The sequence below is a fragment of the Styela clava genome, chromosome 9, assembly GCF_964204865.1.
Source record: "Styela clava chromosome 9, kaStyClav1.hap1.2, whole genome shotgun sequence".
Taxonomy (NCBI): Eukaryota; Metazoa; Chordata; class Ascidiacea; order Stolidobranchia; family Styelidae; genus Styela; species Styela clava.
Genome location: NC_135258.1, coordinates 9872816 through 9894009, shown reverse-complemented (window position 1 = coordinate 9894009; position 21194 = coordinate 9872816). Strand labels below are relative to the sequence as shown.

Genomic DNA, 21194 nt, shown 5'->3' with positions numbered 1-21194 from the left:
CTGACCCCTATCTGATGACGTCATCCAAAAATTACGTCACTGCGACGTCACAATAACGAAATACAGCTTGCCAAAGTATAGCGACGGTCACCCGTAATGGCGCCTACGAGTATGTCAACAAACTCAATACGTCAGCGACCTCTCTCTTATCGGGGTCGTTGTACAGAGCTCAAAATAAACACAAGAATCACAAGCGACTAAATTGTCGCCGAGGAACGTTCACGATATCCCATTCTGACCAATTTCTGTCCATCAATAGCTCATGTATCGTGCTACAATCTAAAATAGAGCGTTATACAATACAACTCTAACCAAGGCTTTAGACAAGCAGAAAATACATGTTATTTTACGCGATGGTTGAAGTTGGGTACCACACACATAAAGACTTATTATTTTATGTCCAGCAATAGCTCATGTATTGTGCTACGATCTATTAATAGGGTGATATACGATACCGCTCTGAGCTAGGCTTTAGACAAACAGAAAGAACATTTAATTCACGCAATGATTGAGGTTAGGTGCCGCAGACATAAAGACTTGTTATTTAATATCCAGAGACTGATCATGTATTGGGCCACATTTTATTAATAGGACGTGGAACGCTTTCACTCTATGCAAGGCTTTAGACAAGCAGAAACCGACATATTAATTTGCCTTAGCGCAATGAATGTAGTTTCTTACCTCGATAACTTATACTTATCTTAGCGTAACAATTTTTGCATATATCATTCCTGACCCTCACCTGACTTCGTCATCCAAAAATTACGTCAATGCGATGTCACAATAACGAAATCGAGCTTGCCCAATAATAGCGACCATAATGCAATCGTGATAAATACGCCTGTGTGTCCGCTATGGATGTAGTTTCTTACCTCAATAACTTATACTTATCTTAGCGTAACAATTATTGCATATAATAGTCCTGACCCTCACCTGACTTCATGTTCCAAAAATTACGTCAATGCGACTTCACAATAACGAAATAGTGCTTGCCTAATAATAGCGACCATAATGCAATCGTGATAAATACGCCTGTGTGTCCGCTATGGATGTAGTTTCTTATCTCAATAACTTCTAGTTAACTTAGCGAAACAATTTTTGCATATATCATTCCTGACCCTCACCTGACTTTGTCATCCAAAAATTACGTCACTGCAACGTCACAATAACGAAATAACGCTTGCCCAATATTAGCGACGATTACGAGCAATGCCACCTATGGATGTAGTTTTTTACCTCAATAACTTATACTTATCTTAGCGTAACAATTTTTGCATATATCATACCTGACCTTGCCCTGACTTCGTCATCTAAAAATTACGTCAATGCGAATTCACAATAACGAAATAGAGCTTGCCTAATAATAGCGACCATAATGCAATCGTGATAAATACGTCTGTGTGTCCGCTATGGATGTAGTTTCTTACCTCAATAACTTCTAGTTATCTTAGCGTAACAATTTTTGCATATAATATTCATGACCTTCACCTGACTTCGTCATCCAAAAATTACGTCACGGCAACGTCACAATAACGAAATAGAGCTTGCTCAATAATAGCGACGATTACTATTAATGCCACCTATGGATGTAGTTTCTTACCTCAATAACTTATACTTATCTTAGCGTAACAATTATTGCATATATTATTCCTGACCCTCACCTAACTTCATGTTCCAAAAATTACGTCAATGCGACTTCACAATAACGAAATAGAGCTTGCCTAATAATAGCGACCATAATGCAATCGTGATAAATACGTCTGTGTGTCCGCTATGGATGTAGTTTCTTACCTCAATAACTTCTAGTTAACTTAGCGTAACAATTTTTGCATATAATATTCATGACCTTCACCTGACTTCGTCATCCAAAAATTACGTCACTGCAACGTCACAATAACGAAATAGAGCTTGCTCAATAATAGCGACGATTACTATTAATGCCACCTATGGATGTAGTTTCTTACCTCAATAACTTATACTTATCTTAGCGTAACAATTATTGCATATATTATTCCTGACCCTCACCTGACTTCATGTTCCATAAATTACGTCAATGCGACTTCACAATAACGAAATAGAGCTTGCCTAATAATAGCGACCATAATGCAATCGTGATAAATACATCTGTGTGTCCGCTATGGATGTAGTTTCTTACCTTAATAACTTCTAGTTAACTTAGCGTAACAATTTTTGCATATAATATTCATGACCTTCACCTGACTTCGTCATCCAAAAATTACGTCACTGCAACGTCACAATAACGAAATAGAGCTTGCTCAATAATAGCGACGATTACTATTAATGCCACCTATGGATGTAGTTTTTTACCTCAATAACTTATACTTATCTTAGCGTAACAATTTTTGAATATATCATTCCTGACCTTGCCCTGACTTCGTCATCTAAAAATTACGTCAATGCGAATTCACAATAACGAAATAGAGCTTGCCTAATAATAGCGACCATAATGCAATCGTGTTAAATACGCCTGTCTGTCCGCTATGGGTGTAGTTTCATACCTCAATACCTTCTATTAGGCTTAGCGTAACAATTTTTGTATATATGATTCCTGACCCTCACCTGACTTCGTCATCCAAAAATTACGTCACTGCATCCTCCCAATCACGAACTAGAGCTTGCCTAATAATAGCGACGATAATAAAGCCGTAATAATGGCGCTTGCGAGTACGCTATGAGTGTATTTTTTTACCACACAACTAAAGCCTTGTTATTTGATGTCCTTCCGTACGTCATGTATTCGTCCTACCTTTATTCATAAGACGTGAAACAATGTTAAGATCCTTCAAATGTTAATACCACTACAATGTTTCCAGACCTTTTTCATCTTGCGGTTCACTAACAGCGAAATATTAAGAAAAATGTTTTCTGTTCTCATACCGATCTTTGAACACTCGCTCGCTAAAATTGGTTAACAGAAATTTGACATAGTGGAGGAAGTGGTATAGTATTTGATCTCCAAGTAATTCAGGGGAAATGTGAAAAAGGATGAAAGAAGACCATATTTATAGGCTCTTCAATTTTCTAACTGTTGAAATTTGGAATGGATTCGACTTCAAGCGCAATCGATAATTAAGCATTCGTTCACAATCCTGAGTTAATTTCCAGGATGCATCTCTCATCTATCTGTCGTTACGTTTTAAATAGAACTTATAATCATATTGGATGATTGTAATGAGCAATGAGCTCAATAGGTAAATTATATGAGTAATTGTCAATTTCGTTTTTAATGTTTATGAAATGATCTATTCAATTTCCTCAGCACAGAAGCATCTTCTGACAAACTTCCGAAAAAAGAAAACTTTAAATACAATGATAGCAACGGCTATGTATAGGAACCCAATATGTCTAAACGTTTGTCTTTCGGTAGAACGTGGGTGTTCTATAAAATTATAGCGCTTTTCAAAATTGAAATAGGCACCAAACAAAGCCAAATTTTAATCAGAACAAGTAAAATGCCTATGTCATAGTCGCGCAGAGAAAGGGGAGTAAAATGGAAATCACAAATACAGCACACATTAAAGTAGTGCATAATTATTCACACGTCTGTCTCAAATATTTTCATTGTCCTTTTTGAGAATCTGAGTACCCTGTGTCAAAAGTCTTCCGAATCCGACTATAGGGATAGAATGTCAAGATTCGTAAAATATTTGCCTTTGTATATGTGGCACTACACTCATTGGGGGACCGTAAATTAATATGCCTGTTTCTCATTATCCAAAGTCCATCCAAAGTCTTAGTCCGGCAGATAAGGGGACCTTTTTGGCCCAAGTTTGATTTCAGACATAAATTTTTTTTTATTTGTGAGTATTCATCTTGGGGTCATTGCCCATCATTTCTACATGGGTGTGGAGTTTGCAGCCTTGAGCACTTTTTTTACGGCTCGATATTTGTATTAGTGTTTTTTGTCAAACCTGTGCATCATAATGACGCACAACCTGAACCATAACCTGTTACAATACTATGTTCAGGTTGTGCGCAATCTTGGTGCACAAACTACGCAAGCACCAAATTTACTAGGAAATAAAATCGATACCTTCTAGGTATTTGTTGAGCCCAGCTTTGGGTCGCGACCCATATACAGTATATGGAAATACTGTCGAAACATACGCGTAAAATAAAGAGTACTATTTCAAAATACCCGTTTTTTGTTGCAATTAACAGTACAAGCCTGCTAATGTAGTCGCCAGTGGTTCAAGTGGATATACACCCGGTGGAGAACAGTCAATTATTTGTTGGCGAGAATTGTTATGCAGCGGGATGATCACGACGACGCAGTGAAAGATAATGATATCACGAGAACAAGAATGAGAAAATTGCTACATTTTATAGTATATCCCTGGGAAAGAATGTAGTTCATTCTTATGTTCCATGCCAATGCTTTTCAAACTACCAAAGACTCTCAACACTTTTGCTTCTTCTCTTCTATAAAAATACATTGTTATTATATATTCGCATTTCCATCTGTTTGTTCGTGCTCCCAGATAACCGATCAGCGCCTCCAAGGAGGACGGGGTCCCCTTTCATGAAACCCTGTCATAAACTAAAAGAGGCGATCGTGCTTCTCTTGCCTGTTGTCATGCTGTCCCTGGAATTCAGCTACAACAAAAATTTCACGAAAACGGATTTTTAAATTTTATGATTTTAATAATATTCTCAACAATGAATGATATACGGGTGGTAAAATGCCAAGTTATTCCAACAACATGATCATGTTTTGCAATTTACAACCAATATTTTGTATGTAACTTTGTTTGACAGAGCCCCAAGAGCTCTAACTACAAATATCAAAAATGTGAGGCTAAAATAGTCACACTACAACATTGTCAAATGTGCTGTATTTACGATAGATAACAGGTTTACCAAAAAGAATTACATGCAAAATGGTAAAATAAAGATCAATTCAGCAATATCTACTTGGTGATATTCATCTGTTGATGATTTTATGTGTTTGTTTCGGAAGTTTAATAACAGAAGTAATTGTGGTTGTTGGGGATGTTTTAAAAAAGGTTGCATGGAAAAAAGTTTTCACAAAATGTCAAGGTTTGATAGTAGTAGAGAAGTAGAAAAAATACTTCCATGTTTTTTTTTATTTGATAACCACGCCACAGAACTTCCCCGATAAGTATACGCAGCAATTGCGAGAGGCAGAAATGCTAAGATGGGATTTCATCGCATTATAAACCAATATTAGCAATTCTTATATATATTCGCGCATTCCCAGCTGAACAGCGTGAAAAAGATTGTACCCATCTACACACTTTAAGAACTATGTCAGATGAGCGTCATATTATCGAATATCAGTAAAGGAATAGTGCAAAGGGAAAAGACATATAAGGCGGAACTTTCAGTAGTATGCACTATGCAATCAAATAATCTTATTGTAGAATATATATTTAAAAACATTTCGTCACGCCAACTGCAGTCCGAAACTTTTTGTCTCTGGCTGAGCTTAGATACCAATTGGCACTCATGTAAACTGGTAAGACTGTAAGAGGCACGCGATGGAGCAGATACTAAGAGTATCCATCCCCCAGCTGTCATTTGAGTGGGTACTGCTGTTTTTATTGCAGATGTTACTGATCTTTTTGTATTAAAGATTTACTGGCATCACCGATTTAAGGATGTTGGAAACCAACCCGCAATATTACAAAACTTACTTTCAACACGCGGTTTGAATGAATGAAAAAGCTGAAACTAGTATTCTTTAGAACAGCATACAAATTCTATGGAATGAAATCATACACAAAAGCTCGTCAAAAACCTATAGCTCAATAATCAAATGGAATTTGATGCATGTGCGCAAAAATGTGCGCGTTACCACGTATAACCGAAGCACGCAGGAATATGCGTGTGATGTACTAGTATTCAAAACGTTTGACTCCACTATGTTGGCATAACAGGTGCACATCTCGGTTTCGCATACGCATACCTTCTATCTCCACAAGGATATATTAATTTTGCCAAAGTCAATGCAGCACTGAAAGGTTGCGGTTCTTCCAAAAGAAAACACGTTACACATCTTTAGATACCAGTGGATGGTATTACATGGCCTTGTTCGGAGTGAAAGACGAGGTCAAATATTCCAATCCAATTCAACTAATAAAATATTTCCCAAGTCCCAGTTAAACTAGGAAAACGAAATGCCAGATGTAGTTTGAAGAGCGCAATAGAAAGTGGCTAGATGCTGTCGATGGATCTTGGTTTGTATTAGTGAAATAAACTACCATTTATTCTACTAAAATTGAATTTCTGACATTGTAAGGAGATTCAATGTTACTATGTATGCAAACCTAAACCATGTAGTTATGAAATAATTGTTTTTAACAAAAAGGCGCTCTTGAAGTATTCGTACCAAGATGGCGCACAACCTGAACACTGTATGGTTACCAGGTTAGGGTTCAGAATGTGCGTCATCTTGGACCGGATACTTTAAATCCACCTATAAAAAAAAATTGCTCAAGATTACTCCACACCCACCTGGGTATCATTATATATGTCATATACATTATATCTAAACAATAAAAAAAAACTTTATGTCCCAAAACAATGTTAAGGCCCGATTCTGCCGGACTATCTTATCCAAAATGTATAGTTTACAAAAAACAAATTAAAATATAAACCTCACTGATAAATGGTGGCAAAATACAAAATACACCCATATAATGTGCACGTAAATTAATATGTCCGTTTCTGCTTGTCTAAAGCCCTGCTTAGAGTGATATCGCGTAACGTCATATTAATATATTGTAGCCCAATACATGATCTATGGCTGGACATAAAATAACAAGTCCCTCCTTATGTGTGTGTGGTAGGGAGGCCGCTGCCCTCACTGAGTTTAACAAGTCCCTCCTTATGTGTGTGTGGTAGGGAGGCCGCTGCCCTCACTGAGTTTGTTAACGTAGTCGCAGACGCCATTACGGGTGATCAGCTCTATTTTGTTACTGTGACGTCGCATTGGCGTAATTTTTGGATGACGAAGGCAGGTGAAGGTCATGAATATTATATGCAAAAATTGTTACGCTAAGATAACTAGAAGTTATTGAGGTAAGAAACTACATCCATAGGTGTCATTACGAATATCGTCGCTATTATTGGGCAAGCTCTATTTCGTTATTGTGAATTTGCATTGACGTAATTTTTTGATGACGCAATCAGGTGAGGGTCAGGATTATTATATGCGAAAACTGTTACGCTAAGTTAACTAGAAGTTATTGAGGTACGAAACTACATCCATAGGTGTCATTACTAGTGATCGTCGCTATTATTGGGCAAGCGTTATTTCGTGATTGTGACGTTGCAGTGACGTAATTTTTGGATGACGAAGTCAGGTGAGGGTCAGGAATGATATATGCAAAAATTGTTACGCTAAGTTAACTAGAAGTTATTGAGGTAGGAAACTACATCCATAGGTGCCATTACGAATAACGTCGCTATTATTGAGCAAGCTCTATTTCGTTATTGTGACGTTGCAGTGACGTAATTTTTGGATGACGAAGTCAGGTGAAGGTCATGAATATTATATGCAAAAATTGTTACGCTAAGTTAACTAGAAGTTATTGAGGTAAGAAACTACATCCATAGCGGACACACAGACGTATTTATCACGATTGCATTATGGTCGCTATTATTAGGCAAGCTCTATTTCATTATTGTGAAGTCGCATTGACGTAATTTTTGGAACATGAAATCAGGTGAGGGTCAGGATTATTATATGCGAAAATTGTTACGCTAAGTTAACTAGAAGTTATTGAGGTAAGAAACTACATCCATAGGTGGCATTAATAGTAATCGTCGCTATTATTGAGCAAGCTCTATTTCGTTATTGTGACGTTGCAGTGACGTAATTTTTGGATGACGAAGTCAGGTGAAGGTCATGAATATTATATGCAAAAATTGTTACGCTAAGTTAACTAGAAGTTATTAAGGTAAGAAACTACATCCATAGCGGACACACAGATGTATTTATCACGATTGCATTATGGTCGCTATTATTAGGCAAGCTCTATTTCGTTATTGTGAAGTCGCATTGACGTAATTTTTGGAACATGAAGTCAGGTGAGGGTCAGGAATAATATATGCAATAATTGTTACGCTAAGATAAGTATAAGTTATTGAGGTAAGAAACTACATCCATAGGTGGCATTAATAGTAATCGTCGCTATTATTGAGCAAGCTCTATTTCGTTATTGTGACGTTGCAGTGACGTAATTTTTGGATGACGAAGTCAGGTGAAGGTCATGAATATTATATGCAAAAATTGTTACGCTAAGTTAACTAGAAGTTATTGAGGTAAGAAACTACATCCATAGCGGACACACAGACGTATTTATCACGATTGCATTATGGTCGCTATTATTAGGCAAGCTCTATTTCGTTATTGTGAAGTCGCATTGACGTAATTTTTGGAACATGAAGTTAGGTGAGGGTCAGGAATAATATATGCAATAATTGTTACGCTAAGATAAGTATAAGTTATTGAGGTAAGAAACTACATCCATAGGTGGCATTAATAGTAATCGTCGCTATTATTGAGCAAGCTCTATTTCGTTATTGTGACGTTGCCGTGACGTAATTTTTGGATGACGAAGTCAGGTGAAGGTCATGAATATTATATGCAAAAATTGTTACGCTAAGATAACTAGAAGTTATTGAGGTAAGAAACTACATCCATAGCGGACACACAGACGTATTTATCACGATTGCATTATGGTCGCTATTATTAGGCAAGCTCTATTTCGTTATTGTGAATTCGCATTGACGTAATTTTTAGATGACGAAGTCAGGGCAAGGTCAGGTATGATATATGCAAAAATTGTTACGCTAAGATAAGTATAAGTTATTGAGGTAAAAAACTACATCCATAGGTGGCATTGCTCGTAATCGTCGCTAATATTGGGCAAGCGTTATTTCGTTATTGTGACGTTGCAGTGACGTAATTTTTGGATGACAAAGTCAGGTGAGGGTCAGGAATGATATATGCAAAAATTGTTTCGCTAAGTTAACTAGAAGTTATTGAGATAAGAAACTACATCCATAGCGGACACACAGGCGTATTTATCACGATTGCATTATGGTCGCTATTATTAGGCAAGCACTATTTCGTTATTGTGAAGTCGCATTGACGTAATTTTTGGAACATGAAGTCAGGTGAGGGTCAGGACTATTATATGCAATAATTGTTACGCTAAGATAAGTATAAGTTATTGAGGTAAGAAACTACATCCATAGCGGACACACAGGCGTATTTATCACGATTGCATTATGGTCGCTATTATTGGGCAAGCTCGATTTCGTTATTGTGACATCGCATTGACGTAATTTTTGGATGACGAAGTCAGGTGAGGGTCAGGAATGATATATGCAAAAATTGTTACGCTAAGATAAGTATAAGTTATCGAGGTAAGAAACTACATTCATTGCGCTAAGGCAAATTAATATGTCGGTTTCTGCTTGTCTAAAGCCTTGCATAGAGTGAAAGCGTTCCACGTCCTATTAATAAAATGTGGCCCAATACATGATCAGTCTCTGGATATTAAATAACAAGTCTTTATGTCTGCGGCACCTAACCTCAATCATTGCGTGAATTAAATGTTCTTTCTGTTTGTCTAAAGCCTAGCTCAGAGCGGTATCGTATATCACCCTATTAATAGATCGTAGCACAATACATGAGCTATTGCTGGACATAAAATAATAAGTCTTTATGTGTGTGGTACCCAACTTCAACCATCGCGTAAAATAACATGTATTTTCTGCTTGTCTAAAGCCTTGGTTAGAGTTGTATTGTATAACGCTCTATTTTAGATTGTAGCACGATACATGAGCTATTGATGGACAGAAATTGGTCAGAATGGGATATCGTGAACGTTCCTCGGCGACAATTTAGTCGCTTGTGATTCTTGTGTTTATTTTGAGCTCTGTACAACGACCCCGATAAGAGAGAGGTCGCTGACGTATTGAGTTTGTTGACATACTCGTAGGCGCCATTACGGGTGACCGTCGCTATACTTTGGCAAGCTGTATTTCGTTATTGTGACGTCGCAGTGACGTAATTTTTGGATGACGTCATCAGATAGGGGTCAGGAATCATATATCCAAAAATTGTTACGCCACGCCCACTAGAAGTTATTCAGGTAAGAAAGTACATGAGACCCCTGGCCAACAGGCTAACGCTATAAAATTGCAAATGCTGGAATGATTAGTCTATATTGACGGTCAGTTCGTTCTGCACTTGCAGACTTCAGGCCTAACGCAGAGCTGTCGTGGTTGCTTACTCCTGCACCTGCAACACTAAAACTACCAATTAGAACTACAGAACTAACGCTGTCAGTCTAGGCATCACACAGACATAAGAAACAACGCACTTCCAGCATGAATCTACAACCTCGTTCAGTCACAATCCCAGTTTCATTAGAATAACCGCGCTTACAAACAATGCAAAGGCAAAGTGGGGGTCGCGCTTGTGTTCTTCATAGAAGCATGTGCGCGTGAATAGCGCGAGGTCGACCGAGAGCGAGCATGAAAAAAAATAAACTTTTTTCAATTTATTTATATTTATCGGCAACGCGAATTATTTTTTCTGTTCATGCTTCGCCAAGTGGCGACTTCCTTGTTTATTTCGTACACTTAATCGTGACGTCACAATTGGAATATTAGTATTCCAGTAGTCGGTCGGTCTTGGCTGTAGCGCATCCATTGAGGCAGGATTTCGGGGAGGGGGGGGCGTTGTTGCAGAGCTACGTAGCTGTTCAGTGGTGCCCAACCTGTTTGTCCGGGCGATCCAGCAACGTCAATTAAATAAAAAAAAATTGGCTCGTCGATCGGTAACAAAATATTGGTTGAGTTGAAGTTGTGACTTGTGAGGAAGCGTACGATACTTTGGAAATAGTAAGATTGCCTCTAAATATCGATAAATTCGCAATCTTGCTCTGTATATTCCAACGTTAAAAATATTACAGATTGCTCCAAAATTAATTCGAAAGCAAAACAGAACATGAAAATAAAATAGTTTGTAAAAACGTGTAGGCCTATCTTATCAAGTACTTTTATTTTGCCTGATTTGTTGTCCTTTTTTTTGACTGTGTGAAGCGTTTCAAAATTACGTATGGAATACAACACGCTTCATACTTTTAGTTTTAGAAAGATTATTACGTGTGATTACGATAAGATTGCAATGCTAAAATTGTTAACATTTATAGAGAGGCGATGTGGACAAAAACGGTTCCATTACATTTGAACCCACGTACATTTGAACCCATGACAATTGCACCTGTATGCTGTTGCACCTATGGAATTTTTTTTGTTTCACGGATAGTTAAACCGATACCAACCCTAACCCATGGGTTTTAGCACCCGCATATAGATTGAACCCGTGGATATACGCATGGGTTCAAATGAACATGGGTTCAAATGTACGGTCAGCGACAAAAACACGCAAGTATAGATTTTACGTGCGTATGAGAATTAACATCGATCGCCTTTGTTACGGATGAAAAGTGTACCATAATCACTCGGCCCAACCACCACCGGGCAATTCATATGATACCTGTCAAAGGCCCAATAACGTAATGAGGCAACGTTACTTTGTGTATTCGCTAACTAAAAGGTTATACCGGTAGCGAAATATCAAGACAACATGATTTATGGCAGACGAACAAGATCAGGTTTGAGGACCAGCGGTAGGAACTACCGGTATTGGTTTGTCTGCTCGAATATAACGTGATCAAAAAAGCTATAAACAAGAAAGTATTATTAACAACCGTAACACTATCACTCAATTGCATTTATTAATACCGAGCTAGAACAATCTTCACGTTCAAATCCTAGTAACTCGTGTGCACATGTTCAACAGAATTTGAGCGATCCCGAAAACTTTTCAGGCGACCCATAGTGTGGGAACCACTGGACTAGGCTAAAGTCGGCTTCAGTTCGGCGGTATTTTTCCATTGCAAGCGACTAAATATTTTGAACCAAAATGGTGTAACAGTTTGTAAGCGCTAAATTGCGAAAATGCTGGCAAACTAAGCACAAATAATTTCGCAATGACGAAACGATTTCTATCTGCGCCCAAAGTCGGATAAACTTATTCATAAAAGCGTTGTTGGGGAGAATAGAAATAGGAGGTTCCCCGAGAATCAACTTCCTGTTTTATCAAACACGAAATGTCCACACTGATCGTTTTGTCAAATAGAAGTTAGTGACGGGACTAATGGACAAACTGATATCAAATAAAGCACTTGTAAATACTGATCGCCCAAAATTTAGCCGCTTCATTGTAATTCACGGAAATGTTTTGTCCAGTCAAGCCCAAAGAAGTAAGGTGTCGGTTAAGAGCAAGATCTAATTTGGTCCATCCACAATAACGTCAAGGTTTATTTTATTCTCAAGACTTCTGGTATGTACGCAAAGCATAAATGTGCGGCGGAGGTCAAGGACATAGATACACAGCGGTGCGTTCTCCTACATATTCGTATATCAATATTCCAACGTCTTTGACAAAGATATAATTAGTATAAGTATTATAAAAAACAGTATAATTTGAATTTCTGCACGAACAGCACCGGACGCTAGATTTCAATTCCATGACCTATATATCTGCCAACTCCTGAACTGTTTCGATGCGAATTTCTAGAAACAGAGGCCATTGGTTATCATAATTCAAAAACCCCTGAATTACATTTCTGCTTTTAAACGCCTCCAGCTGTTCCCTGTCACCGAGCATCATTGATAATTACTACCAACTTCAAATAGCCATTAAATTTATTTCTCCTTTTCATAAAGGCACACTTAGAAAAACTCAGTACAGTTCTTTGATTGCATTGCAAAGTGGATAAATCACGTTTGAATTCCACCCAGTTTTATTAAATTCTGTAAAGAAAGCGTAATAAATAGAGGCTATCTTTCCAGCTCACCAGTCACCAAAATTTTAAAAAATTGGTTCTCAAAATACATAGAATATGACCACAGAACATTTTCATAATTTAACATCTGTATTAGTTCATAAGGGATAAACATTAGAAAAGCAGAGTGCTCATTCCTCCAACTTCTGCTTGCTCTTTAACAAAGATTTCGAAGTATTGATAGATGATGGTGACAGCCAGCAATATACCTGTCCCTGAGCCAATAGCTCCAATGAAATCGGCCATAACAGATAAAGCACCAATACATAAACCACCAAAAGCAGCTGCAGTTGGAATATATCTAAAAAAAATATAGTTTATATAGGTTATTAGGAAGCAAATATGAGTATATTAGTAAATATGATTATTAGGACTAAAATCAACCATTTGTTCAAGTTCACCTATTAATGACCTAAACGCTTGTATAGTTGAATTCTATTTTTTCTATGACACATTCTCAAGTGTCGCTGACCTGCTTTCATGGTGTATCCTGGAGACATTATTTTAATTTACATACCTATTCAACTCGTGGATCATTGATTTCTCCCTGTGACCTCTCATAACCATTTGTTGTTCCTTCAATTGTTTCGCAACATCTTTGGCAGCAGATCCAGATACTTCAATCCATGTCTAAATTAGTTTAAAATACAGCAATGTAGTTAATTTAATTGTAAGCAAAGTCTTTAACTCGTATTGCAAACATGGACATCTATATGGTAATCAGATAAGGTACATACTTATTTAGTCTCGTTTAACGGACATGGTTTATGCAGCAAGCTATAATAAGCAGTTATGGAAGGATGATTACAAATGAGTGCAGGTATTAATATACTCTCTCAATCAGCTGAGAACCAAATATGTTGCTCAATATTAAGGATAGTAAGTGAAAAACAAATATTATAATGTGATTAAAATATGTATTCACAAAGCACATGAAATTAGGTTCACTCATACCTTGGAGAAGAATGCACATGATCCAAGCATGAAAACAATATATAAGAATCCATGCAGAGGATCCATCAACATCTGTAGAAATGACTCCGGTGGTGAGAGGTAGTAGCAGAGACCACCAACAGGGTAAGAACGAGCTGGGCCACCACCTTCAACAGTCTGAAAGAAAATAACAGCGTAAAGAAAAAATCGAATTGATTTCAACCCGAATCAAAAATCTTGCCATAAATAAGCAATCTGGCTGGAGTGCGATTTTTATATTTTGAGGCGTTCATAAAGATTAAAAATGTACTTACATCCCAAACACCGAGTAAACTGATGAAGAAATTTCCTCTGAATCTGACGGCCAACATTTGTGAAATAACGTACAAATTGGATACAAGAGCTGATTGCAGGATGATCGGGATGTTGGATGTGTAGAATAGCTTGATTGGATAACTGCTGTATTGACCACGATAACGTGCAGATTTAATGGGAAGATCCACCCTGAATCCCTAAGGTGAGAAAAGGAGATTAAGTTTAAAAAACGCCTAACAAATGTGCAGCAGAAGCCATCTTTAAAAATCTTGAATACTAAAAATTATATTCTGTCACAAATCAACAGTCAGGCCTAAATCTAGCCCATAATTATTTGTATCTCTGTATTTATGCCCAAAGCAAAGTGATGAATCTTAACATGACTCGAGTGACTGATAAAATATTTCAAAATACTACATTGACGCTTTAAAGTAATAACTACCGTAGTAAAAACCACTAACCTGGAAGTATATGACAATTCCGAAGACCATGATAGTTGCAAGCAAGTTCATTAAGTTTGGAAGATTTTGTCTGTAGAAAGCTTCTCTGAGTGCACGAACTTTATCGGTACGAGTTGCCAGTAGATGGAACAAAGCAATTACTGCTCCTTCAAATTCAGTGCCTGAAGACGAAACAAAATTTAAGTTATTCAGTACATATGATAAAAAAAATCGAAAGCAGAATGGCAGAAATATCTACTCTGGACGATTCTTGGAGATAAAAAACACGAAAAAAGCAAGCCATTTAACGCGAAGCGGTAACCCACCAGTGGTTATGTGAACCACCCCTAGCGATTCCCTAAAAAGTCCCTAGCGATTGTCAAAATAATGACAAGAATACCAATTACACAGGATTTAGAACATGACTAAAATTACTAGCAATACCACACCTGCAAATATATGGTGTCAACTGGGAATAGAAACCCAATGATCAAAAGAACACCTTTTATTTAATGCTTGAAAATGCCAATAACAGCCAATTAAATTTCAAGAAAATCTAATGGGAAATCCCATTGATATTAATTTTCATCCGGACCTCCTGAAGTATGCGCACCAAGATAGCGCACAACCTGAACTCAGGTTGTGTACCAGGTTAGGATTCAGGTGGTGTGACATCTTGGTGCGCATACTTCAGGAGTACCAATCATCCTCCAATCAGATAACTAACTTGACAGCTAACTTACCTCTTCCAGTATTGACAGTTGCAGGACTGAAAGACTTCCATACGATAGTTTCACAAATGTTTGTAGCAATGAAGAGAGAGATACCAGAACCCAAACCATATCCTTTTTGAAGCAATTCATCCAGCAGAAGTACAATAAGTGATGCGACAAACAACTGGAAATCAAAACAATCATATAAATACAGAATTAAGTGTTTCCAATGTGAAAATTTATTGCTCATATTTCCAAAATATGCAATTCTCAATTCATGATCATTTAGTCTAGCTAGACGTAATGAATTTACTCCCAATTTTTAAAATTTCTAAATATACAACATATAAAGGCAATATTTAAAAAGGCACTTCATTCAAGTAATATGTGTATCCAGCCTTCAAGATTCAGCACTTCATCAATATTGAAAGTTCTATTTCATTCTTACCTGAATAATAATCAGGGAACATATACCAGGTCCCATTGCTGAAGGATCACCATACATTCCAGTCATTACATAAACGACAGCTTGTCCGATTGTAATTATCATGCCAAAAAGTTTTTGTGCCCCATTGAAAAGAGCTCTGTAATAAAAAATTTAACATTCAAAGTTTTTGGACGTAAGTTATCAATTCATATAACGAAGATGTAGCAGTTATATTAAAGATGACTGTTTTGAGTGACGGAGAGCGCTTTGTAGTACTCTCATGTAAATTAATTGAAAGACACACTAGCGTAAACTGTCTTAAATTTATGGAATGAAATTTTCAAAAAATGCAACTAAAGCAAAAGCAACTAAAACAGGACCAAACATGATTGATAGAAAAGGAACAACAATAAAACATCAAAATTACTTTGGATACGAGGATGTTACAGAAAGATGTATATTTCAAGTTCCCAGCAAGACTTTAAAAACTAATTACTCAGTTTTCTTAGTAACTTCCGTTTAATACGATATATGAACTGCAGTATTACAGCGCAGTGTCATAGCATGCTATTAGTCAACAGTATTTCCCCTCAAATTATCTCATGCCAAGTGTGATCGCCACACCGCCAAAGCTTTGTGGAGTCTTGAATGAATTTGTATGCCAGAGGTTAAAACATGGCCCTTATGAAAGGGGAGCAACCAACTCGAATCTGTAATTTAGAGACCACCAGAAAAGAAGAGACCACAAGGACAAATACCTGAATTGTTCCAAATTACCATAACAACAACATGATTTTTTTTATCAGCTCAACTTAGAGAAAATAATGAATCCATGATGGAACTATCATAAACAAACCTGTCTTTGGGTGTGTCACCAACTTCAATAAGTTTTGCACCAGCGAGAAGCTGCATGATGAGACCAGATGTGACAATAGGAGTAATACCAAGTTCCATCAATGTACCTCTGTTGGATGCCATAATAACTCTCAGCCAATAAAAAGGATCAGCTGAATCAGAAGACATGATGCCGAAAAGAGGAATCTAAAATCAATTTAAATATTATAACACAAATATTTAATCTTATCATATTGTAATAGGCTACTGATTACAATAACTGATTTATGAATTCAAAAACCAAACAGGTATAACATCTACTGTATTAGCTTCATATCAGTCAATATATATGCAAATTCTTTTCAGTTCAATTTCTTATACGTAGTTTAATAAATGAAATATCAATCTAATGAGCAGAATAAGGAAAAACACAATAAATTTCTGGCAATTGATGATCATAAATAAAGAAAGTGGGATTCGCAACGAACTGAAAATGGATATGTTCATACCTGGCAACAGACCAGGAAAATAAATAATGTGATTGCTGTCCATAATACTTTTTCTCTGAACTGAATCTGTAACACAAAAAGGAATAGATGAAATTGCGTGTTGTGCTTACGACAAACGTCCTAAAGATTGATCCTAAATATATAACCCTTCTGCAGTTCTGTCATGAAAAAATTAAATTTTAAGAAAACTTGAAAATGACAATAGATTAAACTAAAATCTCTTTATTACAGTGTTCGTCAGGTTGCGCGGCGATTCAATATTGAACTCATTTCTATTCGTTGGGTCAGTATAATACTAACACAATCACAGCTATGTCAATTTGAGTGTGGACATTTCGAAATGCTTAGTGTTCTCAAATTAATCAAATAAGTTGACTGGTTTATTCAACTACTGAACGCTACTACGCTACTGAAATCTATCATTTCAATTCAGCAGTTGATAGACAAAGTAATTCATTTTAAACTCAACCACGGTGATCATGGTACAAAAAATACAATATGCAAGACGAAAACACAGGACATAAAATCTCGAAGTTGTCATCAAAACTACAAAAATGAGATTATAGAACTTGAGATAGAAAAGCAATACATGCTTTTAAATTCACATATTAGTGAGTTTTGTTCACTTCATAGTGAGGCCTTGCAGTAATTACATCAGAAAATTAGTCTGGAAGGCGTTATTTACAATAAAAAATATATAAAACAAATGAACAATTCAAAGATTTAGCATAGAAAAGCCATTCCCTACTAAAATAAAATATTGAAGAATAAGTTCAATTTACCTTTCTTTGCGGTTTTTCAATCTCTGGCAGCACAATACAAAACGGCTTTATAACTTCAAGAAATTTGACTGAAATAATTGAAAAATTGGTTAGGCAATAGAAAATATAATATTAGAATACTGGAATAAAAGTGATACACAAACACAGCCATTTTCAATTAAAATGACAAGCATATATAGCTAAACATCTGATAATAGTTTCATCTCATTTTTGAGATTTCAGTATCTAGTTAACGTTTTGGAGTTTAAACAATATTCAGAATGTCTGAATATACCAATAATGAAACATGTCTATGTGCAACATTGAACTTATTAGCTAAGTATAAGTATAATATATTTCATATTTAAGTCATGTACCGGTATACAATGACGCAATTTCATAAACAGGCAACATATTGATAAAACTGTAAATCCAAACTGCCCTTCTAGTTAACGTTGCCTCATTTTACTATTATTACTAATATGATTTTTCTATTAAAATTTAAAAAAAAACTTACATCCCATCTTGATCTTATAATGAAAATTATAGTATTCCGCACAGTCGCTTTCTCGTTGTACAATACGTAACTAATGCACAATACTCTGAACACAACCCCGGAACAACTTTCAAATCGACACTAAAACCTCCAACATGGCACGAAAAAGAGGCCGGTGGTCACGTGACTTCTCTACACGTCGACACATATGTCGGTCTCACGCCAGAGCACACTGCAACGTCATATAAGAAACAAACAAAGAAATGGAGCAAAGCCTCCGGCTACGCTATATTCAAACGAAAGCGTACTGACGCGTCGCCGTCGGCATTTGCGGGAGATCCCTGACGGCGGGGTGTGAATTCAAACTATGAACCCGGTAATTAAACATAAAAGTTTGTTTTTATACGACCCTGTTAAGAAATAGTTTTCTAATTATCTCAATTTGGAAAAATGCTCGTAATGTCAGTAATGTACAGGCCTGCCCCACCCACAACTTTCGTTATTTGGCTTGGATCAAATTTTTACGAACCAGTTTATTTTCAATTAAGAAGGAAACGAATAGAAAACAATAAAAATATGTTGAAATAGCAACTAAAAAACATATGATAGAGTTTTAGCTTGTGAATTCAACGTTGTCAATGAAGGAGATGACAAGCGCATTCTCACCATTGAAACTTACTCTATTTTCCTGCGTGTGACAGCGCCACTTCGAACTCTTTTTGGAAAATAAATCTGTGGCATTTATATTCATTCACAAAATATGATTTCAACGGCATAATGAATGCATAAAAAATCGGATCGAATCCGACTCCCCATTAGGATAGGAGATTTATATTTATCCCAGGGAATAGGATAGACCATAGACCAGTGTTTCCCAAACTTTTTTCTGCCCTTCAGAAGGTATAATATGAAACAATGGACTTTGGTTTGGGTTCAAAATCGCTTTGCAATGTGATCTTAATAAGAATTCCATGTTAGTAAATATTGCCGAATGGGTCAATTTCTCACTCCGGAAACTTAAATTAAATACATCATAGAATCAAATTTCCACGTCAATGTGTAAATTTTTGACTTTGGACAACGAGACATGCCAGACAACATAGAAGGGCTGTGGCGAATGAAGTGTCAATAAACGTAGGCCATGCGCTAGACTTGAATTATAACGAAACAATATAAAAGAATAGACTGATAAAAGTCATACTATTTATCGTTAAACGAGCAACTCCAAACACCGAGATGTTTGAGTAAACTAGATCAAACACAAATATGAAACTGGAATAAATGAAAATGTCAAATACTATTACACTTCTTGTAAGTGCCCGATTTGTTGCCAGCGCCACCCAATTGCCCAATTTGCAGTCAGCGCCCCCACAGTTGTCGCAAACGCCTATAAGGGAGCGTTTTCGCTCACTTTGGGAGCCCCTGGGATCAGGGGCGTAGCCAGGAATTTTCAAAGGAGGGGCGTTCTGAAATTTAGGTGTGTGCAAAATGTCGCACAACCTGAAAATAGTATGTGTGCCAGGTTAGGGTTCAGGTTGTGCGTCATCTTGGTACGAATACTTTCGTAGCGCCGAAATTTGTAATTGCCAAGTTTGACAGCAACAGGTGGTCTGGCCGGAGGCCGCAAAACGCGAGTTTCTAAGAGAACTGAAACTTAAACCTGAAAACTAATCATTCCAAAAACGAATGTAATTCTCAGTATCTACAATGTCTAATCCTCAAAATAGCTAATCAGTTTCAATTACATAATTTTTTATGATTAAAAATATATATTTCATCAATATAACACGTTCTGCACATCCACCGAAATAAGATTAAGATTAAATATAAAGAATAAAACAGCAATGCATCCAATATAAAAGCCAACCAAGGTGAATTGGACTCGGACAGTAACGCCTTCCTATACTGTAGTATAAATTCAAATTAATACGCGCTAAGTTAGAATCCGAGATGCAAAAACTCGAAAATACTTCGCCTAGGTTATTTTGCCTTTGTGACGTCACAGTAGTCCAGCGGTACAATAATAATTTATTATGACGAAACAATTGCACAAATGTGCAAGTCATATTAAATCTTCATTTTTATGGATTTCGGAATTCCTAATATAAAACCTGAGTTAACAGACAGGGCGCAGCATTACATAAATACCTATTTTATAAAAAAAAAAACTCAAAATCGCCAAAAATGACTTACGCAATTCGGTTATTAGCGTGACGATATTTTCATTTATCAAAAACAAAATTACAAAGTAGAGAAATACGTGATTTTCAAATATACAGAATATGAAAACCGATATCCATTTACTGGTAGATAACACGTTTTTATTCGAAATAACTGCAAAACACAGATTATATCACTCATTTAAAACGCGTAGAGGATATTTCTTGCTATCGATCGAAAAATTTCGCGTTATTGATTAGATCCTATTTTCAGGGTAGGTCTTATTTTCGAGGAAACACGGTATATGCATATACAGTAGGCCTATATAATGCTTGAAAAACTGAATCGATGTTGGAGTGCTTATTATGGAACTCATTATTGTAAATAATATTGCGGATTTTGAATGTATCGCCAGATGACATCATAGTTCATTGGTCTACAAACTGGGCCACCTGGAGCATGATATCTTTTGGGGTAAATACATGCCAAAAGATGGCTTTTTGTCCAAATCGCTGAACGAGTTACTTCGTTAATGAAATTATTTGCATAATATAATGAGCGACGAAATCTGGACGTGAACGATGAGAGCAAAGAAACTAGCGACATGGGGTTTGAGAATAAAGGTTATGTTCTTTCGAATCCCCGGGACATATATGCGAGGTAGGCCTAGCCTACAATTCTCTTGAAAA

The 21194-nt window shown here is 36.6% G+C and overlaps 2 protein-coding genes across 2 annotated transcripts in view; one reads left to right on the top strand and one right to left on the bottom strand.

Annotated features, from left to right (window-relative positions):
* Positions 1-9703: 9703 nt before the first annotated feature.
* Positions 9704-21194, top strand: part of LOC120339746 (cytochrome P450 26B1-like) — a 138315-nt gene continuing 126824 nt past the window's right edge. Inside the window, exon 1 of the mRNA XM_078116017.1 lies at positions 9704-10151. The gene's annotated coding sequence lies outside the window, so the exon portion shown is untranslated. The remainder of the gene's footprint in view (positions 10152-21194) is intronic.
* LOC120339550 (protein transport protein Sec61 subunit alpha) lies at positions 12760-18574 on the bottom strand. Its single transcript, XM_039407698.2, has 11 exons — positions 18367-18574; positions 17871-17938; positions 17089-17154; positions 16602-16786; positions 15767-15902; positions 15349-15502; positions 14627-14787; positions 14165-14362; positions 13872-14027; positions 13435-13547; positions 12760-13218 (listed from the first exon to the last, which is right to left on the bottom strand). The coding sequence occupies exons 1-11, from the start codon at positions 18371-18373 to the stop codon at positions 13032-13034; spliced, it is 1431 nt and encodes a 476-aa protein (XP_039263632.1). The 5' UTR covers positions 18374-18574; the 3' UTR covers positions 12760-13031.

Excerpts from the sequence above, each read along its gene's own strand:
- LOC120339550 (XM_039407698.2), bottom strand. Across the intron at positions 16,787-17,088 it reads TTTTCCTGGTCTGTTGCCAG|ATTCCTCTTTTCGGCATCAT; the intron begins GTATGAACATAT and ends AATTGATTTTAG. Across the intron at positions 14,028-14,164 it reads GTTTACTCGGTGTTTGGGAT|ACTGTTGAAGGTGGTGGCCC; the intron begins GTAAGTACATTT and ends ATTTTCTTTCAG.